The sequence below is a fragment of the Colletes gigas genome, unplaced genomic scaffold, assembly GCF_013123115.1.
Source record: "Colletes gigas isolate AHSC1104 unplaced genomic scaffold, ASM1312311v1 Colletes_gigas_Sc00016, whole genome shotgun sequence".
In the NCBI taxonomy this organism is placed as follows: Eukaryota; Metazoa; Arthropoda; class Insecta; order Hymenoptera; family Colletidae; genus Colletes; species Colletes gigas.
The window spans coordinates 732,698-759,938 of NW_025106645.1; the positions used below are offsets into that span (position 1 = coordinate 732,698).

The following is a 27,241-nucleotide window of genomic DNA, read 5'->3' on the forward strand; positions in this document are numbered from 1 at the left end:
GGGATAACAAGCAACGAGAACGGAACACACTTTATTCCCGGCACGATCCTGAAATACGTCGAGCGTCCGTATCCTTTTCTCGTTGTCTTTGGTCCGCCTCGCGAGACGATGATTAAATTTTCCGCGCGGACACGCGAGTCAACGATACGCGGCGCGCTGATGGGCCTCCATTTTTCAAAAAGACCTTCCCGTTTCCCGTTATTGAGATCGAGAAAATCTTCGCTTCTCATTCGTTTCGATTATAAATTTGTTAGGTCGTCCTATCGGTGCATTAAAAAATATGTTTCCCTTCGAAAATCAAAGATGATCTACTGAATATTTTCTAGCATCGTCGATCGTTTCGAAGATATTCGATTAAAATATTAAAAGTTAGCGACGGTCGATTTCGGTACGACCCGTAACAAACGGTTGCAAATTTATTAGACGAGTAATTGAGAGAAACGTTGATGTATTTTGAGATATTCTCGTTTCCGGACCACCGTGCAACAACGAGCGGAGATTTTAAAGGGGAGCAGCGGGTGTTGCGCGCTCGTTACAACTTTATGTCGCCGACGTCGGCGACGAACACATCGAAGCGGCGGTGCGTGCAAAGTGCACACTTCGGGGCGAATTTATGGTTCGAGGGCGAAATTGAAAGGGCGGATACAGAGAATTATTAGAACACGGCGGCTGTACACACCGTTCGAGTACGCTTGTTCGCCCGATGACAACCAGCCGCGCGACATGCACGCGGCAAGAATTCGCAAACAACCGACGGAAACGTGTAATTTCAAGCAGACTCTCGATTGTTGCTTGCAACACCGTTCGCTAATTCTCCGCGAACCGTTAAATAATTATAACCGTGCCGTGGGAGTATGAAATTAGGAATTTCTACCCCCGATTGAGACTCGATAAAACCAAATGTATACTTTTGCTAACCTCCTTGACTGATAATTTCAGTATGGATTCCAAGCTCGAAACCATTAACCATATATTATGGATGTTCAACATATGTTCACAATGTTTAACCATTGGTAGAACAACGTTTGAAATTGATGAGACAACGGAGAATTAAATCTTCATAATATACAGTTGTTACTTACTATTATGATGATTCACTAAAAATGGAAAGAAAGTTGTTTTCGTATGGAATTCTTTCCATTTATTTTTACCAAATGTTGTTTCTTACAAACTGTCTTATTTTTCTCCATTTATGAAGCAATTTTTGTCTTGTTTTTTTATTTTATTTTATTTGAAAAAAGCGGTCACTCATCCTAGTACTGGTCGCGGCCAACGCATCGTTTACGACTTTTATTCCTCATTTATTCAAATAAAAACCCTTAAATATCACAATGTATGAAAAAATAGACTTATACCGGTTCATAAGAAACAATCTTTTTTTCATTTACAATGAATTATACTATATGTATAGTGGAACACGGAATACCAATTAGATTATTTCCACTTACAAAATATTATTAGTGGTTACTTATATTGTAGTATTGAACATTGTAATTGTTCGTCTCGTGGAGGAAATCGCGAAACGACGGGATGAAAACAATTGAAAAAAGAAACGTTCGCCATACCGCGGATGAAAACCAACAATGATAGCCGGACAATACCGTCGGCGAACTAAAACAAGCATCCCTTAAAAGACTATGGCAATTGTTATTCGTAGCATGATTACCATACCTGTTTCCCGTAACGAAAATAATTTCTATGGTAATGAGAAAATTTTTACATCGTTGCTTTCGTGCCGCGCCTTTCTCTCCGTTATTTCTACGCGGCATTTGCTCTATTTTCCGGAGTTTTGTAAATCAGTTTCTGAAACGCGAAGAAATCGCAATCCCTGAAGAAAGCTGGGTAACGGTAACGCAATCTTTCGAATAACTACCGTAACACGCGTGGTTCGTGAATTTCCAGTGATTTCTGTACAACGTAATTCGATACTAATAAAAAAAAATTAATTTGTAACTTGTAAAATAAAAATAAAAATTTCCAACATATAACGAAATGTTTCAAAACGAACAAATTGAATTTCAACTGTCTGGTCGAATAAATGCGAAAAATAAAATGTCACGCGTTCGTTTGATTGGTTATTTATTATTTCAATTAAATTTTATTCGACGCTAATCATATTAAATGAATCTGGCCCCACTGCCGGTACCAATTTTTCCTACTTATCCGTTTCACAAAATTTAAACAGATGCATTAAAATACGTAATTTGAACATGCTACTACTAAAGGTGCGAAACAAATATCTCAAAAAACTGAGGGGACTTTTTGCTCTCGTATTTTATATACACCATTGTGAGTTTTTAATTGAATTGTTTTCGAAGAGGTGTCTAACAATGTGGCACTCATGATTTTGCGCTCGACAATAGCTCTGTCATATTGCCAGTCGAAAGAAATAACTGCAGTGGCAAAAAGAATAGATTTAAATCGCATTGAAGAATAAACTCCCGGGACTGAATTCTCCAAACAATTGAATTTCATAGGATTATAGCGAACGGTGGCCAACGTACGTTTGAAAAAGATACGCGTTACGAATAATGCAGGTAACGGTGAATTTAACAAAATTGTTACTTTATCGTTGATTTATTATCGAGCGTACATTCGTCGGCGTATTTCAATATCCGTTGGCGTTTTGCTGTTCCATGGCGTCCCCTATGGCTCGCAATAATTCGTTACAGTCAAATCGCGTCAGCGCCGTTGCATTAAAAACCCGAGTCTCGTTATACGCCGCGCAAATACGATTACACGCACGAAGATCGTTTTTACGCGCGCGATAATGAAACATTCAAACGTCGTTCGATAAACATTGCCACTCGACGTTCTAATTAATCCCGATGAAATCGCGATTCAGAGCGCGTGAAACGAAAGCGCTTCAGTCTCGCTAACTTTTCGCTATTCTGTCCGATCGTTCGCCATTTTTCCAAGCCGTTGTTCTCTGCGTGGCTGGTATTCTTTTTGTATCATACTTTCAAGAGATGCACTTGATAATAAAACAAAATTAAATCGAGATTGTTCGCACCAAACAAATGTTGTTTTAATAATGTTTTTTTTTTATATAGGAAGTAGTTTAAATATTAGGTTGGGGAAAAAGAAATCCATTATTTTGTCGGTAGATGTCTGTAGTGATCGATATCTCGTAAAGTATCGATCAAACAATTTTAGATTTATGCTCTTTGCAAGGTGACATTTCACACTAAAAAATTTCTTTTGTTGTTTTTTATTTGGTCTATTCAGTTGTGAGTTACAGGTTGTTAAAAATGGAAGTCAAGAAAAAGAAAATTCGGTACATTTTATAGTTTTTCGTTGATAAAGACGAAAATGCAAGCCAGGCGGCTGAAATTGTAAATAGTGTTTATGGTCCCTATACTGTAACGGCTAATTACGTGCAATTTTGGTTTCGTCGATTCCGTTCAGGTATTTTTGATGCTAAAGATGCACCTCGCACAGGCAGGTCCAGCGTCGAAAATGTCGATAAAATTACAGAAATAATCGAAGTTGACTGACATGTTAGTAGTTGTAGCATCGCCCAGGAGCTAAAGATCGACCATAAAACAGTTTTAAACCATCTGCACAAAGCTGGATTCAAAAAGAAGCTCGATGTTTGAGTGCTACACCAATTAACACCAAAAAACATGATGGATTGAATTTCCATCTGCGAAGCCTTAGTCAAACGGAATGAAATCGACCCATTTCTTAAACGGATGGTGACTGGGGATGAGAAATGGGTCACATACGACAATATTGTGCGAAAACGATCGTGGTCAAAGCGCGGTGAAGCAGCTCAAACGGTGGCCAAACCAGGACTAACGGCCAGGAAGGTTCTGCTATGCATTTGGTGGGACTGGAAAGGAATCATTTATTATGAGTTCCTTCCATATGGCCCAACACTAAATTCCAATCTCTACTGTCAACAACTGGACCGTTTGAAGCTAGCGATTGACCAGAAACGGCCAGAATTGGCCAACAGAAGAGGTGTTGTGTTCCAGCAGGACAACGCTAGGCCACACGCGTCTGTAGTGACTCGCCAGAAACTCCGGGAGCTTGGTTGAGAAGTTTTAATGCATCCACCATATAGTCCGGACCTGGCACCAAGTGATTACCATCTTTTTCTCGCATTGCAAAACTACCTGAGTGATAAGAAATTGGCATCAAGAGAATATTGTGAAAATCGGTTACTAGAGTTTTTCGCCAATAAGGACCAAGATTTCTATGAGAGAGGCATTATAAAGCTACCTTTAAAATGGCAATAAATTATAGAACAAAACGGCGCATATTTGACCCAAATCGGAAAATCCGAAACATGTTAAATAAAGTCTTGAAGTTCACGCAAAAATAATGGATTTCTTTTTCCCCAACCTAATATAATGGATAGTTTAGAAATCTTTTCACCATATTAAAAAAATTCTTTACCGCACATTTTTATATTTTCGATTAACGAAACGATCTTAAAATTGCAGGTCGAAACGTTTACAAGGTAAAGCATGCTTGTCGGGGCTGCGTGTTCCAGTCTTTTGTGATCGAATATGACATTCAACGCGCACCCCCGTACGTTTGTTCTCATTTTATTGTCCACGGTTCGACAAGATATCATAAAAATTCCAGCGGATCGGTGTCGCGCGTCACGGAGTTTACGCGACCGTTCGATCGCCTACCGAAAACGAGTATGCTTGTCCCGCGACAATATGATACCGAGTGCCACTTAACGGCGCGAGTAAACACTCAACGCCTTTTATTGCATTTGCGGGCGGCAGCTATGCGTATGACGGAGGGAAACCGAAAGAAACAAAGACGAGAGCGAACAGAGAGACCGAGAGTCATGTAGGAAAGCCGATAAAGGGAAGGGAATAAACGAGGGGCCAGACGTACAACCCAGTCCATAAGTATCAGGAAAGCTGGCACTTTGAAAGAAAGTGCGAAGTTTCGTACTAATTGTATGGTCTAGACGAAACAACGAATCGAAAATATAGAGCAACGTTTTATCGTTTGGCGCTTTGTTTTCGAGAAAATTGATTTTTAAAATTCGTCCACTTGGGTCTGCGCGTCCGACCAGTATCTACTATTTCTACTTACTGTTGGTATTGTTTTAATATTGATCGCGGTGTGGTATTATTTATTCTTTTTCTGTCTTAATAGTTCCGTAATTCGATAGGACTGATCGACATAAATAATACATTGTCGATAATAATGCGTACGAAAGTACAAAGCAAGTAGAAATAATTAATAATAGGGAGACGCGTCTATTTATTGCTGGCGTTCTTTTTTAATATCGATTTTGTTCCATGCCAATAGCTCGTAATTCGATAGGGCCAGTCGAAATAAATAATAAATGTCAATATTAATGCGTACCAACATGTACAACGCAAGTAGAAATAATTACAGGGAGGAGCGTCTAACCATTATCTGCTATTTCTTCTTACTGTTGTTCTTTTTTAATACTGATCGTGGTATGATATTCTTTATTCTTTCCCCCTATCTTAATGACTCGTAATTCGATAGAACCAATCGAAATAAATACTAGATGTCAACGTCAATGGATACAAATGCAAGTAGAAATATCTAATAATAGAGAGACGCGTCTTTTAGCTGAAATTAATCGACGTTTCGATACTTCTAACACCCACTGTACGCACGTCCATAGCCCGATGTCACGTTTTTACCGGGTCTCGTGTTTCGAGACCGCAAATATTGAGCCGGAATGAAATTTGGCGTCAACCTTCTCGTCTGTGCTTCCGTTTAAGACCGTTTGCATAATTTATCATTGCAATATTTAATAGACATTTCAAGATTGGAGTAAGAAAACATTCACACATTTGTACTATGTTAATTCAACTTAAAATATTTGACTATTCGATTGCTATTCAAATAGAAAAAGTTGCAAGCTAATATAACGCCAATTTGCAAATCCAATTTTCATCCAAAAATTCAACGACTTTGACAGAGACTTTTTATCGCTTTGAACCACGCTTTTCGCGACAATTTTCTATTTGAAAACGACGTGGTCAACGACCAGCGCTCAAACGCAACCATTAAATCGTCGATTAGCCTCGAGCTGTTCTTTCGAAAGTCCCGGCGTCGGGGGTCAAAAAGCGAACGCTTCGAGCGGATTCCCGTGAAAGTGGTAATTACGGTTGGAGACGAACGACTGGACAATTTCGACGGCGTTTGCCGAAAAACTCGATACCAATGAGACCGGCGGCGTCCAATATTCGATGCGATCGTTCGCGTTTCCTGACAGGAGTTGACGAAACACTGGATGCCAAAGGGAACCAGGAACCAGGAACCACGTGCCGCTGGACAATTTTATACAATGGTTCTTACAAAAAGAATCTGGGAACAATGAAATCTTTCTGGTATCTAGAAATTGAGAAAGCTGGCATTCCTAATTCGTATTCGTGTTCTACAACGTAGAAAAGTCAGTCAGCCAAGTTCCTCGTAACGCCTCGATAAAGGTACTGTGATCCTCTAACAACTGAACACGCAAGTTTAATTCAAAACCCTTGAGAACTAACCCAAGAATTAAATTCAGACCTTGGTCCGAAATGATCCAAGCTGTGTCGGGCTGGACCGCTTTATCGGGGGGAACGTTAATGAAATTGGTCTTCATTTCGCATCGTTCGCACGACGCTGCTAATTGGGAGGAGTTACTCCTCCGTAGTTACAAGAAAAATCACTCCGCGCCTTTATGCAATTCCAGACAACCCCCGACAAATGGAACCTCTCTTTCATTAAATTTACACCCCCTTGAAAGCCCACGCTTCCCGAGTCGCGTCCCTAAGTAGCGAGCATCGACGTCTTTAATTCTCCGCACCGCGCAAAGAGAATTCGAATAAAAAACCCCTCGTCGATAATTGCTGGACTCGACGTCGTTTTGCGTTCACTCGAAAGACAAAACGTCTTTCCTCGACTAGTTTTTAACACTAGACCTATGGGTATCGATTCCATGCATTTTTATTAACCCTTAAGTGGACTCTCAATCCCAACTGAATTATTTTACTTAATGTTGATTTTTACCAAATTGATAAATGGAAATCAACTTTAAAGCATTTAAAAAGTAATGAACTAATAGAAGTTTACATGAATTTTCAAATAATTACATTGACATATATAATTAGTTGAAACTTGGAGAGTAAATATGTAATTTATTTTTCAATCAAGGCATACATTCGTATCATTACAATATTTAAGTTCAACATAAATTGTTAATATTTATGAGCTCTGTAACGTTATACGTGAAATCATTTTTATCACATTTTTAGTACTTAAGGTCACCCGAAGGTTATGACTCAAGCATATTCAAATGTATTTTTTTAGCCGTTGCACGATGAAATAAAAAAAAAAATATAAGTTTTCCTGATGTAAAAAAAATAACGATGACATAGAAACAAACTATGAAAAAATAACCGAACAAAAAATATTTCTTCGATGATGCAAATATTTTTTCTGGCATTAAAAACAAAGGAGATATTTAGGTGAGACACAGTTCTCTACTTCAACTCTAAAAATACTGTAATTTCTTTTGTACGCTAATGGGTTCCTACCCATATAATAAATAAATAAATCTGAAACCCAAAATCTAATGCCAATTATATTAAACTTTGAATACTAGAAGCCCTCTTCCTGGTGTCTCTGAAACCGATTTTTAACAAAAACCGTACGATCTATGTTGAGAAAAAGAACCACTGATTCTGCAGCCACTGCGGAGGCTCCTCAGTGTTTGGCACGAGTGCCTATAGTTTCGAGTGACACGCTCTCGCGTAGGGTCACGGATCTCGAGGGTGGAAGGGAAGAAAGACGGTGGATGAACCGAGGCCGAGGAAGAAAAGAAGAACGAGCCTCTGTGCTCGTGGTACAGCCACTTCGCGCGCCTACTTTCAGGCTGCAGGCACACTCGCGCGGGACTTCACAACTTTTAAGAAGCGCTTACACAACCGGATGTACGAACTGGTTGACGTACGAATCTCTACATGGGTTACGTGCCACGATGGTGCCGACCCGCCTCGAGATCTCGGAGATTTGTCCGCGTAACGAGAGCGTCATTGTATTTTTAATATTGTAGGACGCGAGGTGAAACAATGACATCTTTAAGCCGAGCCAAAGAAACGGAAAATTCACAAGAAATACTGGGCGACCGCAAATTACGAGTGGGTCATTCCATGCGAAGTCGGACACCTTTCGGAGTACCATGTCGGATTTTGTTCTACTTTGAATATGTTGTAGTCTTTAGTGATATATAAACGTATCTCGAAGAATTTTTAAAAATTTTTTAAATTGTTGGTTTTACATCTGTTTGAAATATAGAACTCACTTTTCTTCAATAAATAATAGCTACTAATGTAAGGAAGTTATAAAAATTAAATTTTAGGTACTTGTAGCAGACCCATGGGAGTATCAAATAAAAATTTTTTAAAATCCTTCGAGATACGTTTATATATCACTAAAGTCTACAACATATTCAAAGTAGAACAAAATCCGACATGGTACTCCGAAAGGTGTCCGACTTCGCATGGAATGACCCGAGTACGAAAATTCTCTTTCTGTTTGGAATTACAATAACGATTCTTCAAATGAACATACAAATGTTCAACTTACGAATCACGTACATTTTAAGACTCATTACTCTAAATCAAAAAATGCAGTCGTTTTATACGTTTCGTATTTTAATATATTTCGTAATTATTGAGCAACCAATCGATTTCAATAATTTATCGCCGATCGAGCGTAAGAATTATTTTCCAAGCTGTATCGCTGACTTTGTTAAAAAATTTCTTGATTGGACGACGAATGGGACAGTGAAAGTTTCGTCGTACCACCTCCAAGACGCGAAGCTTATTATACTTGTCGTTGCTTTAATCCGAGTTTCTTTAATTAACGCGAAAATCGGCAGACGATCGGTCCGCGAAACTTTCGAACGACTACTTTTATGATAATACGTCAGCGTTAGGATCGAGTTTCGGCGCAGAACGGTTGTACCGATCGCGAGTCGCGGTATCGCGTCCGTTCTCGAAGATGTTTTAATTTGAAATCCTTTAATTAGAGAGCAGACTACCTCGGCATTCTCTGCCGTGCTTACTTTTTAATTGCTTTTCTTCGATCGTTCCCGAGGCGCTTCGCATGTTTCCCGACGATCCCCAAAGTCGCGCCAATAAAATCTCTCTTAATTGAGATTCGCGAGCTCCTCGCGACCGACTCGATCCGCGAGAAACTTTTTTCAGTTCTCGCGGAGTTTAATTGTTTGTTTGGATCTCGCGAGCTACAGGTAAACTGTATATCCCTGGGATTGGACGGCTCGCTGCTTTTCAAGACGCTCGATACGGCCTTTTCGCGTATTTCATTGACGCCGAAATCCACCTTCGAACGAAACCGGGCGCGCTTTATCCATTTTAGTGCATCGAATCCGAATCTGGCGACAAAATATCCCTTTTTCGGATATCAGTTTCAATTAAAGGATTTAAATAATAAATTGAACTATAATAATTCAATGGAAATACGATTATTCCTTTGGAAATTTTAAGAATAAATTTTCTATATATAACCCCGTTAATAATTTTCATTTTAGTCGATTGTGAAGAATCGATATCAAGAGAAACAGATTTCGAAATAGAAGTATTATTGGAGGCTTTTATCGGCGACAAGATTATAACAAACACGGCAAAATGATATACACACGCATAATAATTTTATGATTGTAATTGACCACCGTAACCAAAAATAATTTTTCCAGAACGATTTAAAATTCTTTACTTTTGTCGACAAATTTGTCCACCTACCCTAATTTTTTTCTCGAAAGTGCATAGGATTTCGGGGATGTGTCTATTCACCAAAACTGATTGTAATTGACCCCCTTAATCGAAAATAATTTTCCCACAACGATTTGAAATTTTTTAATTTTGTCAACTTTGTCCAACTTTCTGATTATTTTTTGCGAAAGTGCGAAGGATTTCGGAGGTATGTCTATTTATCAAATATGATTGCAATTGCCCCCCGCAAACGAAAATAATTTTTCCAGAATGATTTGAAATTTTTCATTTTCGCCGAAAAATTTACACCCTGTCGATTTTTCTTAAAAATTCGTTTTTGATTTTTAATAATTTTGTTTAACGCCCTACAGAAAAGTTGTTTAATACTCTTTTGTAGGTACCCATGAACTCTACGTCAGAAAAAAGTTTCATTTAAATATATTCACTATTGTAAGAGTTATGGCTGTTTGAAAATTGGACCATTTTTTATGGGGTTTTTCTCATTTTACGGGGTCAAGGATCAACTTTTTAATTATTTTTAGAATTTCCACATATTCTTCACTAAAATACGCATCGTTTGCATTTTGAAACATTAAAATCGTCCAATCCATTCAGAAGTTATGACATTTCAAAGATTGGCATGAAATTTTCGGGCAACATTTCTGACCATAAATTACATTTTCGATTAGGAATTTTGTATTCGCAAGTGCGTAGAATTTCGGGGTATGTGTAACGACCAGAAATGATTGCAATTGACCCCCGCAACCGAAAATTATTTTTCCGTGAATGATTTGAAATTTTTTAATTTAATTTTTTATTAACTTTTAAACGAAGCCTCAATCAACAAATTGATATTCTGTATGCTGTAACCGAACAATTTTGGACATGAATCGTCTGTACAAATTTCCAATATTTAAAACATAAAGGTCCGTAGGTCGTGTCAGAAACGTCATAACAATACCTAGTCGCAACAATTGATTTATCCAACCATCGTTTTACTGTGAGCTTCGGAACTTTATTTAATTCGAAACCGAAGTTAATACTAACGATAAAGAATCGGAGATTAAAATCAATTGAAGCTAGTTTAACGCCGTTAAAATCGATCGATGCTAGTTTAACTTCTTCTTTCTTTTTTTTTTTTTTTGTCTATTTACTATTGACAGTAATTATAATTGTATAAAAAAAAAAACTAAACGTTCACATATGTGGCCAAGGGCGTGAAGAGGTTAAAAAGAAATTGTTTAATTAACCCAGGCGTGGATCGAGTCTGTCTCGTCGCGTGCTGTTTACCACGTTCTCTGTGTTTGTCGCGTCCGCTATCCGGATTGCCAATATGCGTTGATTAACGAGATGCCACTGATTTACACTCATTAGCAGAAATTATCAATTTTCGAGCGATTTTGATTAGTCGTTTCTGTTCGCGCGTTACGCGATGCTAGTTTAATTCTCGTTACGGGCCGAAAGTAGCATGGCGTCGTATCAAATATTCTATGTAACTGCAATAACCTTCGTCCGCGATGAAAGCTGTTGAATATACAGCGAAACGCGGCCAAAGATTGGTTTTTTTCCACAGAAACCGAAAATTGGTAAATTCAGCTAATGCAAACGCATCGTGCAGCGCGTTTCGCTATAAATAATACTAGCCTTTATAGCGTCGGGGGGGATTAAAATCGTACACTGCATTTTCGAAAAATGGAAAATACGAACTCCATCGACAGTGATCTGGAATCGACGGTCAGAAAGGTACCAGCGATCGTGCATTGTTCGCCAGTTGCTATATTTTATTCCGAACGGGTCGACGAGATCCGCGCCGCCGACGGTTCTATCGCGGGAACGAAAACCGCGTGGGCGAAATGATACGTAAAATGGCGCTTACTCAGGCTGCATCCGGAATCCTTCACGTGGATGACCACCATCGGCATCAGTACCATCACGATGAGGTTTACGACGTGGAACACCATTCCTGGCCCATGAGCTATGATATCCTGCGGCACAAAATAGAGAGATACAAGTTACGAGCGGAAGTTGCTTGCGGAGCGCGCGTAGAACACGAACGAGTGACGAGGGGGGTGAACGTAACACGCGGGGAGGGGGATGTGGGCAGAGGACGGCGTAGCTCGTAGAACGGCGAGCTTCTCAAAATACGAAGGTTGAAATGCAGTCCGTGGAACTACCGAAAGTCGTTTATTATCCATGCGGAGGCCCCCGTACATCCGGCTGCCTCCGTTACGAAATTCAATACAAAACGAAATGTTCCTGCTACGAGGGCTCGTTATATAAATATGGCGCTACGCGAACGCAATCCCCGGGCAAATTAAACGGACATTCGTTCGGTAGCGTCGTTACAAAGTGCCGGCATTAATTTTCATATTGAATTCGCGGATCGCCACCCCTCGAAGTTCATCGAATTCTATCAACTTCCGGTTACGTTTCACTCCGTAAATTCGACTCCGTTAGGTGCTTTTTACATCGACGAAGAAAGGACGTAACGTTCAAAATTTGCCACGTATTAAACAAATTTTTATAATTAAAATCGACTGTTTGAAGTTCGTCTGTCACGATGACCTAAGGGTTAAATCATCGTTCGTCTCGCGCTCGAAGAATATTGCGTATCAGCCATATTGGATGAAAAATTCAGTCACGCCGCGACGAGCGAAGAGCGTTAATTATTTAAACGCGTCGTTCAACGGGCGTAATAAAGCATCGCGTGTGCCGACGCGATAGAAACACCGCGATACGACGGGTAAACAAACGCGATGAAACATTTTCATCTGATATAAAATATTCCGCGGCACGTTCTCGCGTTACATTTTCCGCCCGCGGCCTTAACGTTTGCTCGCAGTCGGAATGTCGAGCAGGAAGACAGAAGAAACGAAGGGAAACTGCTCGTTACGCATTTTACCTTTGCGCGAGTACGAGACCCTCAAAGCAAACGGCTGCGCGGACGTTTCGCGCGACAGGAAACTCGCGAGAGACGCGGTCCTTTTGAATTTTATCGACTCTGTCGAGTAACGTGCACGGTTGGACGATAAAAAAACATAATTATAGGCCAGTTTTAAGAGTTTTCAACGCTAGAATGTATTTTTAGCTTAATTTCCCTTTAACCATTACTCTGAAAATATATCAGCGAGTTTTCAATGGAAAGAAAATATCTTTTATTGTATACTTGATATGAAAATATTTAGTTCATAATTTCTCTTTGTATGAAAATAGCTGGCTGATAAAAAAATAAATATAGAGTATTGAGAATTCTAAAAACCAGAATTTATTTATAGTTAGCTTAATTTCCATTTAACGGTCCATAAATGCAGCATGTAACTTTTACTTATTAGATCGTATGTTTATTGCAACAAATTCATTATCCTATTACTAAACCTTTTATCCTATACTTCATATGAAAATATTCAGTTCATAATTTCTCTTCGTATGGAAAATAGCTTGGATCCTTGGAAATAGTGGTAACTTGAAATAGTTAGCTGATAAGAAAATAAATATCGACGAGTTTTGAAAGTTCTAAAAGCTGGGATTTATTTTTAGTTGACCCGGTGAATCCTTTTCTTTGAAAACTGAAGTGCGAGGCGCGTCCGTTGGAGAATCTCGGTTCCGTACTGGTTAAAGCGCGCGCGAGGATTCTGCCGGTGACTGTTTAATTCGAACAGACTCGATAATCGACGAATCTTCCGTGGACGCGACGTCGCTGAAAGGGCGTTTGTCCAACCCGCAACTAAACCGACGGTAACCGGTACGCCGAAGCAAATATTTACGAAGCGCTTGACCCAATTAGGTGCGCGGTACAAAAGAATACCATGAATTTCAAGCGAGGTCCGGCAAATTGCGGAGCTGAAACATTCACGCTAGCGGACTCCGGGCGCGAAGCGAGCGACCAGCCGGTTCGTCTTCGCGAACAAAGAGGAACGATGGCCCGGGGAACGAGGCGAGCGTAATAACTCAACCCGCGAGCCTTTGATCGCGTCGAACGAATACGGGACAGAAAGGAATTAACAGGAAATAGAATTCCGGGCTGATGGAATTAACAGGACATGTTAATCGAGACAAATGGATCTATCGGGGTAATCAGGCCAGATAAAAGCCGCGCTAATACTCGACCCGTAAAAAACCGTGACATTACTTACGACACGTTCCCCGTCACTCTCGGCGTTAATAAAAATCCGGCCATTTGCATTTTAATTAGTTCGACGCTTCCATCCCCCTTTCGTCGTTTTTCGGCGAAAGTATATCCGGTCGCGTCCTTCCCGCGTGTTAAAACGCATCGGTGCCCATAAAATCTCCGAAAATGACAAGTTTTTCTCCATTGACATTCGTGTCGTCGACAACAATCGAGACGCGTAACGCTAGATTTACGAAACCAGTGAAATCGACTGGCTTTAAACTACTTAAAATTACAGAACTCGTAAATATTATTTGTCTCTAATTTATACTAAATTTTATTATTGCAATGATATCAACTTTCGATCAAAATCTGTGTTAAACCAAATGTAATTAACGTCCGTAAATATAGTGTTAAGCAGCTCGAGTTGAACAACACTCTCTGTACAAAGTGTTTACTGTGAACTACTTATTAATGATTCGGGCAACCTACCCTCGCAAACGAGGGAGAGATAGTTCGCAATTGATACGATATGCACGTATGGCAGATTGAAAGGGCCGTGCCTCAGACTTGTGTTAGTTTTGAGGATTAATTTACCATGTATTATTCATACCCGATGATTATTCGTATCGACGGGTTATTCATACAACGTTGTTATTACGCGATCGTCATTAGCAGAATTATTACTCGATTAGCAGGCGACGATTAATCAGGGTATGGTAATTATCAAGTTCAGCAGGCCGCGTTGCTGTTTGCAACGACCAGCAAATCAGCTGCCAGAAGAATGCAATTTCGACCGCTGACTCTGCCCGACATACTAATTACACGTTAAAATATATCGTTCGCTGGCGGTCCCGTGCATATGTCCCGTCGATTGTACGCGACAAAATTTAATTAAACCGCGACGCTCGTATAAAACATAAATTCAAGTATGTTCGTCGCGCGAAGAGGGATCGGTGAAACGAATTTTCCATGGAAACGCGAAACGAAACGACTCTGGTCCCGATTTTTTCCACTCCTGACGCGACGTTGGAGCCTCAACAATCGCTGTTGCAAACGTTCAGGATGGATTTGCTGTTTTGTAACGTCCCTAATACGATCGAAAACTTTACAAATACATTATTTTAACACGTCAACTGTCAGATCAAAACCGTAAAGTTTGTTATGCAACCAAAACTTCAATTTTAGACAATTGCGAAGTACATTACTTAAAATTTGTCTTGGTAGTTATTTTCGTAACCTTGTTACAATTTATTTTCTTTAACATTTCATTTTGAGAATCAATTATTTTAGTTCTGTCGCCCATATGCGGATAACGTAGCAGTCAATGCGTTAAATAATCCTCTTGTTAAGATCGTAACGAGAGAAAGGACCGTTTTGGTCAAGGAAAAAATGGCGACGCTTGAAAGGAACTCGTTAGATATTTCTAGTAGCGGCGATCGGAGCGCATGGCGCGATCCCCGCGGAATAGAAACGGGCTTCGGGGGCAGCATTTACGCTGCTGACACGATACCGCAAGGCAGCAGTGTATTTGCGGCGCCGCCGTCGGGGAATATACGATATAACGTATATAAACGTTAGCCGGAGCATCGCTAATTCGTGTCGACGTAGAGGCGAACCGGGCTTTGCAACGTGATCGTCACGGTACGCCGATCATCAAACTCTAGTGCACGTTTCATCGACCGGCTAGACCATCTTTATGGCGCTACGATAAGGGGAAGAACGCTGGATCCGACGTTAAACTTGCTATTATCGGTTCGCATAATGTCCCATTTTATATGGACGCCGTGCAACGCCGCGGCGCCTCCTTCTTCGCCACAGGAGAAAAATACTACCCGGTTGTTACTAGCGCCCCAAACAGCCCCGACGATCCAATTGATTCGCCCCGTGAACCCTTTAACTGCGTGGCTGCGCCACTTATCATTCCCAACGTCATTGATTTACACTAGGTTTCCATTGTCGAGCGAGGACCGTTCCACGGCGAAATCGATCACCGGTCCCTCTACGTCCAGAATAATTTCGATACTTGTTACTTCTATTTGATATTTCGTTGAGGAAAGATCCCTCAAGTTACTCTTATCGTTTGTATAGAAAGTTAACCACCGTATACTATAACGAGTTTCCTTGAAAACGATTGGTGGTATCGACGAAATTTTTTTTTAGTATTTAGTATCGATGTGGGCGTTTTGCTGTTGTAGGGAGAAATAAGCGAGGTAGCAGGAGAAAGGGCAATGATTACCATTTTCTTACGCACGAGTCACATTTTCTCTGGAAAATAGCTCTGGAAAATTTGTGAAAGTGTTCAAGCATCATTCTATTACCTAACAAAGAACCTTTTCTTTATTTCAAAACTACAATAAATTTTTTTGTGTACTTTGTGAATTCAATGATCTTTCAAGTAGTGTATACATAAAAATAGGTCGTGGATTGAATACTTGTGAGGCAACCAGTGTCGTCACCAGACCCTTTTACGCGCCACGTGGGATACCACTGGAAGGCCTTTATTTAAAAATTGTACGATATTTGTGCAGTTTTCCATAGTGCTTTTAACAATCAATCACGTTATTGAATTTGCAGACTCGTATTTCTAGATAATGATTGTATTTTTAGCACCGCTACAATTTTTTTACGAAGTTGGTTTGAGAATATTGTATCGTATTGCGAACAAATTGAAAATACGCATAAAAATTTCAATCAAAATTGAACTACGTTGATGAACAGACACAGGGCTCGCTCTCTTTCACAACAACGCTCGGTTGCAGACATCACACGGTGCACACATTATAACATTAAAGTTGCATTTTTGTCCAACCGCATTCGACTATGACAATTCGCAACATCCAGCACACGCACCGAACTTTTCCCCGGACAGATTATTGCCTTTTTCGCCATTTGAACCTCTTTGTAACGAACATACCTCGACCGAGGTAATTCCAAGCAATTCGACAATTTAAAATCGCTGAACTTTTAAATATATCGCTCGATACACCGGCTGGGAGATAATTACTCAACTACACATGTATGACACGATTTTTCACTGAGGAGCTAAACAAAATTAATTCAGAAAATTAGATCGTAAAGAAAATAAATCTTTTGAATTTTAAGGAGACTGCAAAAATAAATTCTATGACAATTTGTAGATTTGCTAGTTTTCGTTTAAAAACAAAATTTCCGGGGGTTTGGTCCGACTATCAACGCGTATTTCGACCGAGCAATATATATATGTATATCTCGAAAATACTTTTCATATTTTGTCTACGAAAATTGTATAATATTATAATGAATTATATTTTGTACAGAGTGTCTTTTCTAGCCTGATGTATTCGCCTTAAATTTCGAGATCACTATCCACCATAAGTCGAGGAATTACACACATGGCGCTACTCAATGCCACAGAATTGCTTTGCCGGCGAAGCTTCCATCGGCCAGCGAATCCCTTATTACCATTAAATGTAATCATTCGCATCGTAAACGTGAAATGAATATCTGAGCGGCGTTCATAGGTTAAATAAATTCAAATGGATTCCGTGATCCAAGCTACAGTTTAAAGGAGATGCCACGGACGCGGTGATGTTTAATTGAAATCGGTACGTCGTCCTTGCCTGTACATTGGAAACTAGCTTTCGTCTCTTCCTGTCGCGCGTCAACTTAATAATGTACGAGCCAGTACGGGCAAATATCAACAAACCTGAGCTTTATAAACTTTGTTTAATCCACGAGTACTCAGCAAATGTACAATCTGTATTGATTTGGCGCAGCGGAAGTCGTCGTTTCAAGTTTGTTCGATTTTCAAACTGATTAGAACTTGTAAACACTTGGTTTAAAAACATAAAAAAATAATTTCGAAATTATTACCCATGACCATATTCCATAATAAATCAATGAACTATCGGTATATTTTTTCGTTGAATCGTCAAAAATATTTTTCCGAGTTCCAAGTGTACTTGACTAAATTTCCATTTTCACGAGTTTCGAGTGGAGAGCTCAACACGAGGAGTCGCTCCGTGAAAACTCGATTTCCAATTAATTTAACATTGCAAAATTGAAACAATTTTCAATTTTTTAATGTAAACATTCGATTTTAACGAAACATGGGGGGCGAAGGTAACGGATATTTAAGTGGAAACTGCTGTATCTCGTGACTTACAGTGATTCAATCAAAGTTTCAAGTGCAATTTGCTAATTAATTCTGTCGATTATTGTTATTATATTTCACGTCGATCAGCGGCGAAAGTCGTTTCAGGCGATACGAGAAAAATGCCCCGGTCGTCGTCGTTCGCCATTTTTACCCGCGGCCGTGCAAACTTTCCGCCGACGACGCCATGTGCTCGGGATATTATTATTAGTTTAGTTTAGTAGCGCGCCGCTTGCAAGAAACTAAAGTAAAAGAAAAGAACACGAGAGAGGAAAAAAAGATGAAAAAGAAAAACGAGACGCGGCCAACGCAAAAGGATGAAAAATATTTTTTCAACTTTGGTGCCGTTTACCTCGAACGTCGTCGCGCTGTTCGTCCGCGATTTCGACGTTGTTTGTTCGATTTACATTTTTCCGGGTGCTCCGTTTCCGGGCACCCGCGCTGGCAAAACTAAAACCGAGATTATTACGCCGACCGCGAGAAAGTTTTTTAATATCCCCGTTGCGTCTCTCGTTATTCGTATATTAGCACGAGAATGCATTACTTTGAGTTTCACCCGCGCGTCAGTTAAAATCCGTTATTGAAAGGACTACTCACCACCGACAATCCCTTTTCGATCAGCAGACAAAGGCCCACCGGTATGGTGGAATCTGTAACAGAAACGAAAAAAAGAAAAAAAAATGCTCGAAACGAATGATTCGCTTGTTACTCGACGTACGAACATACGGAATTTTTCGACGATCCACTCATAACCGACTGCGTCCGCGTTGCACGGGTTTTACGAAACGACAAACTTCCAAATGGTCAGTCACCCGGGCGTCCTCTCGGTGCTCGCTGCAGAGAGGAAGCGTCGAGTCTGTCATAGGATGTGACGTTTCAGAGGCAATCGAGAACGGGAAAAGGGACGGGGGGGAAACGCGAAAGTAGTGGCGCGCACTACGAAGGCTGTACAACGAGGATAAACGCTGCCGGTGATCGAGAGCTTTGCTCGAATGGTCGGGAAGGATAACAGAATGGAAAAAAGAAAAGGAAAAAAAAAAGCAAAGCAACGAAAACCGATATCGAGCTACCCGGCAACGAAAGCGACTCGCCGATAAATCAGCCAAAATAACACTCGCGACAAAACGCGGGTTCGATTGGACGTCGTGTACCTACGGGTTAACACGAACCACCGGAAGCCACGGAAAACGTTAACAGGTTCGCATCTTGAACCATTCGCGCGACTAACGGAAAATACATACCGTTTCGTCACAGCTATACAAAGTATATTGTGTCAGAGATATTTAAACGAATACCAAAATATTAGGTCGTTTCGTAATAAAATTTGTAATTTAATAGAAACCAAACAAAATTTGTCAGTTCAAAGGATTTCTGCAATTTTAAACATTCTAACATCAACATTTCATAGAAATTTGAAACAAATAGATATTGTATCAAAGCTCGAAAGAAATTTTCTTGATCGTGATTGAGCCTGGTTGCATGAATATTTTTGTTAGCATATAATAAAACCGAATCTTACAAGAAATAAAACACAACAATCTCCGGGTTTATTAGTGGGTAAACAACTTGAAAATGTCAACGTTTTAATGAAAAGCGTTGAATTACATTTTAATAAAAAATCAAAGAAGTCTTGTATCAACAATATCCGGTAACTTATGAACTGTAATTAATGTTCGCTTCTAGAAACTTAAGAAACATTTTAAAGACTCCATAGTTAATAAATATAGTCATCAGTAAGACGAGCTCTTGTAATTGATACGTACTCTTTCACTTAGGCGTCAAAACAGTTTGATAAAAACTGATAATTTATTATCTGATATCGATATTAGTCTCGTGGATGCGGTGGTTTCCGAAATTATCGGGCAACATATCATGCGCGGTACCCATGGAATTTTGCATCATATTTTGCGGAGATATTCGACAAATAAATGAAAAAGGTACAGTAGACGTCACCAGTGTCGTCAATGTCTGACCAGGAACGATATATGACTACTTAAACCGGGCTTATGAATGACTTATTCTACTTCGAATAAAAAGAGTATTGAATTAAAGAAACTTCTGTTCCTTGTTAAGTAATATTGTAAAAGAATCAGATCGCAGGAAAATGTAGAATGAAATTGACATCGATTACAATGTTTTGAAATTACGAGCAATGTAGCGTTTTCGTTTGTCTGATTTGGAAGACAGCTGGACGGAAACGAATAACAATTGAAACATCTGTAAGTCGAATTTCATTCGGGGCTCGTTCTTTTATCACTGCCTAAACTGTTTTCGGAATCCTCCGAGCCAAGACACTCGAGCAGATTACGTGGAATTCGACGCAGACTGGTACGATAGCGCAGGTATAGCCGCGCGATTTCATTTCAAGCGGTTCGTCCTCGTATTCTTCGAAGTATCGTCCAACCCCAGATAAAATATGGCGAAACTTAAATAAGTTTAAGAGATGCAACGGTACGATAGGCAAACTCGCGAAATTGGGAGCCGCAGGACCCTCCTGGAAACGGGTCATAGTCCTCGAATGCGCCAACGTTCAAAAATAAAAGAATTCGTTACGTTCGGAATACTAACGCGATCACTAAGCGATAACTCTCCTATTTTATTTCTCGTATCGAATATCGGCGAAAAAAAAAATTCGGTTATTGTACATCTCAGTGTTATAACAATAAATTGGAACTAACAATTTCTAGATGCGTACACGAAAACGTAAAAAAAAATTATTTCAGTTCTTCAAAGTTCAACGAACGAATAATTTCTTAATGTAAAACGTGGCACAATGTTACTTTTAAAAAAATATTTGTTTTTTTCGTGCTCGTACACGAAGTTTAAAAGCGATAAGAAAATAATTTCGATTTCGTTAAGATGGTTAATGGAATTTTCGAAACGTAAAAGTATTGACTTCACACGTGGAATTAACTTTATTTAATCCCTTCTATAAAAAGATTCGAGCACCATTCGCAGTGTAATATTAGCGTTGCTAGAGTATGTAAAGTAGGCAATTAAGAACAAATTAGGAGCAATTAGAAGCTTTTCAGCAGAAAATGAGAATACCTAGACAGCGCAGGAACTTCATCCTATTTTATGCACCAGTCGACGTCGACGTAATACCATCCGCGATCAAATTCACGCCAGAACTAGCAGCGAACGTCAAAGAAGTGACGTCTGAAAATTGAAAGAGCATATAACTGGCGAGACTGGGGGGACGGGAAGTATTCCGGTTAAACTTCCGTCAATTTCCGATTAGTCATCTGCATAGTGATCGAAATAGTTCCCCAGCGATACGCTTCGTCGTTTCGTTTCGGTACAACGAACCGAACGGAACGGAATATCGGTGCAGTCTGCGAACGCGTTGTTTAGCTGTTCTTCTTCTCTTCTATTTGATTATAATATTGACATATTTGATTGCCTTAACCGATTGCGTCCAACTGAAAGTTACCTGCTAATTCACGTCGATGTTCGAACTGTGATTGCTCAGCAGCAGAGTTCTGATCAACTGACGTTGTCTAAAGTCTTCTTTCATCGCGACGTCAAATCGTTTACAATTTCCAACGATTCCGAAATAAACGCTTCTGTTCTGCCAACGAACAAAATGTTACTTATTGTTTCTATTCGTTGTTTGTTTCGAATTGCGTCCGACAATGGTCAGAATCGATCGCGTGTTACGGCAACGAACATAAATTCGCTCCGATGCGCGCAATGGACGGTTCATTCGGTGGCAATATTTAATTTCATTCGATGGAATTCGAAGTCACGGACGGAGGGACGAAAAGTCGTACGTGTCGCGTAAAAATTTCGTTCAGTAACGTGCATTTACCCAGACGTTTTCGTTAAAAAAGAATTCGAGCCACGCTTATTCAGCGCTTGCGAAACGCCGGTGAAAAAGAAAATGGCACGGGAAAGGCCGCGATTGTTTCATCATGGCCGACACGTGTTCACGTCGACTAATTACGAAGCTCTTTGAATTCGAACGCGTTTTACGAGTTTCCAACATTTTCCTGGCCCGTACACGAACGATTCGAACACGCGCCATCATCGAGCTGAATTACGCGCACGTGCGCCCGAACAAAGAATAGCAAATATACTTGATCGACGAATCAAATTGCAGTTAGCAATAAGAAATTTTTAAAAATCTACTAATTATAATAGTATCGATTCGCACAACGAATGACACTCGATGGCGATTTATTAAATTCACTAAAATTGTTGTGAAAAGTCTCATTGTTTCAAAAACGAGCATTGTATAATTCATTGTTGTCGACATTGGATAAAGTTCATTACTTACTGTCGTTTGAAAAGTTCGTGGTTGAGGGATCAGTTTCAAAGTTTATTTTAAAACGTGGCGATTCTAGTTATAGTAGAAACGTACAGTTCAGCAAAATGTTTGTTAGATATTCAATTTGTCCTGAGCACGCTTCGACTTAGTCTAAAAAATTTAGTCATGGCGAGGAATTTTAATAATGCAAATTTGACTCGATGCAAGATAGGAATAGATAATCCGATCATTTCCAATGACAATATTATCGCGAAAAAGGAGTTGAACGAAAGCTATATTTAAGATTAATAATTAAATAAACTTATCGGTACCAAAATTTTAAACGAACAATTTCTCGTGTTTCGAAATAAATTTTTCTATCCTTCGACTCTCTTCGATAGAAAGTAATAGATCGAACGAGATGAAACATGTTGCAAACTAAGAAGCATATTTGCAAGGTATTGTCGGGATGGCGAATGAAAAGAAGGAATCGAAGGGGGCGAGAAGCGGCAAATGGATAAAAAGGGGCGCCAACGAAGGAAAAACGTGTTATGTCGCAATCGATCCGATAAAATGAATTAAACGAAAAAAAAAATAGCCTTTGATGAGTGCCAGAGGAAAAAAAAAAGTGATACTCGATACGATACCACCGGGCTCGTGAACTCTGCGTATTTGCATAACGTTTATGTCGCGTTTCGCGCAATCGAGCCGATGTGCGCATTCCGTCCTTCTTTGATCATTTTCGATTTTATTTAACCCCGCTGGGAACTTTACTTTCGCCCGAACGTTTACGCGAGGCAAACGCGTCAAATATGTCGACGATACGCTTTCACCCCGTTGTGTCGTTCGCCTGAAATTGGTTACAATATTGCCGATAGCGCATTGTTTGCTCTTGTAATTTCGTAGTTGGCATTCCCCCGATGCTTTTGTTTCCTCCGTGTAGAAATGTGCTAAACACGTTACACTGTTACTTTAATGAATAATTCACGCGGGAACTCGTATTACTTATTTTTGTACACAGTTACTCCCACTCGTCGATCATTCACTATAAATGGAAATAACCTTGTTTCGTATGAATTTTTCCGATTTATTTTTGCCAAATGTTGTTTTCAATCACATTGTCTTACTTTTATTTACAAAGTGATATCTTTTGTTTTTTTTTTTTTAACATTAACGAACTAGTGATGCCCAATTAATAATATGCATGCTTAGTACTTTATCTTCGTACAGGAAATTTACGAACTACAGTATTGTCTCTCTATAGCCGCGCGTTTTCGGATTCTCTATAGACGCGAAGCTATCCCCACTACTTCGTTTGTAATCACCGCGCCGCGACATCGGGTATCGGATATCAAAGAGAAAGCCGAAGAAAAGTCGACGAGCCCCATCCCCCTTGAACGCTCGAGCTTGAAATCAAAGAAAGCCGAATAGACTACTCGTCTCTCAAGTTGCGTGCGCCCGGTCCCGACACGCGCGGCTATAGAGAGACAATACTGTATGTTGAAATTTTTTAATTTTCATCAGATAGAAGATAAAACGCCCTTGAAAACGAATTTTGTTTCAAGTCGAGACCGTAGTTAATTCCGGAGAAAATAATTATTTACGAAAAAATGCTGGCTAGTAATTACGCAATTAAATAAACAATTTATAATTCAGTTTTATCGCGCACCAATCGTATAATCAATAGGAATTGCTGAAATTTCTTTGGGTGCATAGTGTCAAAGTAAATATGAAAATAAACATAGAAGGCAGTATGAATTATAGCAGTAGTTATGTTCATCGGATAGAGGATGAAATGCCCTTTAAAACGAGCGTTCAAACTAGTCGATAGAGTAATTAGTTCCGGAGATATGACGATTTTAGTTTCAAGTCGATGCGGTGGCTAGTTCCAAAGATATAAGAGTCCAAAGCGTTTGTTTACGTTCATTGATGTCAATAAACTCGTGCGCGTGAAAATAAATAGGTCACTCGGTCTCGACTCACGTGCGACAAAAAGGTACGACGCCACGCGTCAGACGGAGACAGCGATAGTCAAATTAAGAAAAATACCCTTTTGCATAAATTACGATATCTCGAAAACGGAAAGTCCGATCGACAAAAACCAAAAACCATTTCAAAGAGGAAGCTTTACCGCAGTTAACAGTGGCTCAAACATGGAGATAACACTAATAATTTTGAAACTGCACGTAATTAAAGTTTTAGTAATTACAATACGCGTTAGTAGCCATAGCAGAATTTTACATAAATTACGATATCTCCAAAACGGAGAGTCGGATTGACATAAATCAAAAACCATTTTAAAGGGGAGGCCTTGCCACTTCTAACAGTGACAGAATTAATTAGAAAACACTAGTAGTTTCGGAACTGCATGTGTGTAAAATTTAACTATTTTTTATACCCGTTATTAGACTGTTCTAAGGCAGTAAAAACTGAAGATTCTCTCGTTTCATCTTTGCTACATATTTCCTATTTACATTGGAAGCTAACCAGAATTGTATACCAAATTTAGTCTGGTTTTCTACAAAAAAGTATAAATCGTTCAATCTATCAGATGACCAATCGTGGCATGCAAAACAGATTAATATATTTTTCTCAGAAAACAAACAATAAGAATAAAAGTGAATATTGAAAAATTCATTGTACGTATACCATAAAAAAAAATCGTGAAGTTAAATAACGCTAGAATAACAGTTCTCTGAAAAAGAATTCTCAAAAAATTGAAAAATTTGTACACTTCACTATTCAAAGGAAAAATTGATTAATGCATGAATTAGTTTTTCGAGGAAAGAGTTTCGAGTACCTGCTATTGTTGGTTGCCAATGGCACCGTAAGCCCGAAGAAAATGGCATCGAGTATAAAGTGCCTGACGTTTGCGTTCCCGCAAATTTCCTAAACGAGTCAGGGTAGTTTGCCCCGTAACGAGCCGGACCGTCATATTAACAAGATCAAATTTTTCCGGAAATTCATCGGGAAGAGGGCGGGCGCGTAAGGACAGGAAGCGAGCGAAATTTGTTCTCCCGTCGGGAAAGACAGAGATGAGATGAGCAGCGGTATCCGGGAGCCTCGAGGGTAATCGACCTCCACTCTTGAGCACCTCTCGGATCTCAGCCGCTAATTAAGACTTTTACTTTTTCCTTGGCAAGTCTCTTCTATCTTCTCGAGTGTTTCAAGCCCGTTGGAAACGTCCGCGGAAGGGGAAACGCGACGACAACCACGGGGACGGTCGGTTACGGACCCGGCTCGTGAAAAACCGTCGGTCGGAGATGGCGCGAGCACAGCTGTCGGGAACGGGAGCGACGAAGAAAATCTCCTTGGGATAAGATCAAATCCAAGGAGGCAAATTTTAATTATATTCCCGACATCGAGTTGGCAACATTCCTCCGCTTTTTAATAAAACTTTAATGAAAAAAGGGAGGAGGGGAGGACGCGTTTCAACCGAAGCGGCCCAGGAGCCAAACAATTTTCGTCCGTCCCGCGGACGATCCTCGACGGTGCCGTGTTTCCACCAGACTCGCGTACTCGTATCAATGAATTATAATTCTCGACGATATCGTTAATAATATCGCCAACCTGATTTACTAATTGCCACTCGCGGGAGCATAAATCATTGTCCCGGTCGCATCGGCGACCATTTCAATTCGGTTCCCTCTGTTCTACAGAGTTTCGTGCTCTATTATTCGAATAACATACAGCCAGCCTCTGCTCGAAGTAATATAAAAGGGCTTTATTTTAAATCCACGAAAATAAATGCACCACAACTATCTAACAACCGTAGATAATGTGATAAGAACAATTTTAGGAACAATCTCTTCTACCCGACGATTATTTTAAACAACATCGACCAATTTCCGGACCACAGAAGGGTTCACGAGACATAACGTTTAATTCGTATCGCGTTTTATGTTCGCGGTAACGAACTTGACGTGAAAACGTGCCGCGACATAAGAATGCTGGTGCAATCATTCGTAACACGTTTCCTACGGTATTTGTAAGATTCATTAAACAGAAAATTGTATTACGGAAGCGTATTCAAGTTTTCGCTTTAACGAGTAGTCTTACATGTAATTTTATTCGACATCCTCCGGGTCGGAATTTTCTCCGGCGAAGTTTCGAGGAAGATCAAGATTTAAAAATTAACCGTATAACGTCCGAGACCGTACTACCGGATGAGAATTTTTTGTTCCAGGCAACCTCTAAAATTTGCTAGTTTTTATCATCCCCTGTCGGATGGTTGACACTAGGTTTACGGAACACGTTAATTTTTTCCGATTCCAAACTTAACGTTACGGAGTTTATAAATATTATTTGTTGGCAATTTATGATGAATTTAATTGATGTAATGGTATTAACAGTTACTCTCACTCGTGTTCGTACACTATACTGGTGATTTACTGTAAATGAAAAAAAAGTTGTTTGTCACGAATTGATTAGAATAAAACTTCTCGTTCTCGTTCGATCAACGACATTAAGTTACTTATTATTATTATATTGTTATTATTAGCTTATTATTATCGTATATTATTTGTATTATACTTCTCCGTCAATTCTATAATTGGGCATCATTTACTCGTTAATATTTACAAAAAACAATTTATTTAAAACGACTTTGTAAATAAAAGTAGGGCAATGTAATTAAAAAATAAATTAAAAGAATTCATAAGGAACAAGCCAGTTAATATTGAAAAAATTATAAAAATAACTATTTCGTAAATAGAAATGACACAGTTGTGATAAACAATATTTGGTAAAAATAAATAGAAAGAATTCACACGAAAAGCAAGTATAATCACCCATTGTAGTGTCCAAATATGAGTAAGTATATACATATATCCCAATTAAAAGAAAAACTGCATTTTGACGTAACTGTCAACACAATGGATCACAATCATCTGCAATGAATGTCCGTAGATCCAGTATTGAAGTCGCGAGAGGCTTCGAAGGGGCGCGAGTTCAGTCGAGGATCGAGGATATACGAGGAAGAATAGGGGTGGAAACGGGGTTTGGGAGAACTGAAGAGA

The 27,241-nt window shown here is 39.5% G+C and overlaps 1 protein-coding gene across 2 annotated transcripts in view; it reads right to left on the reverse strand.

The window, feature by feature from the left end:
• The window catches only part of LOC122400133 (diacylglycerol O-acyltransferase 1), a 141,877-nt gene that overhangs the window by 75,399 nt on the left and 39,237 nt on the right, over window positions 1-27,241 (reverse strand). For both annotated transcript variants that reach the window (XM_043401401.1, XM_043401402.1), the window contains exons 4-5: window positions 18,572-18,624; window positions 11,608-11,716 (exon numbers count right to left, since the gene is read on the reverse strand). In XM_043401401.1, the coding sequence (XP_043257336.1) occupies window positions 11,608-11,716; window positions 18,572-18,624 (162 nt within the window). The remainder of the gene's footprint in view (window positions 1-11,607; window positions 11,717-18,571; window positions 18,625-27,241) is intronic.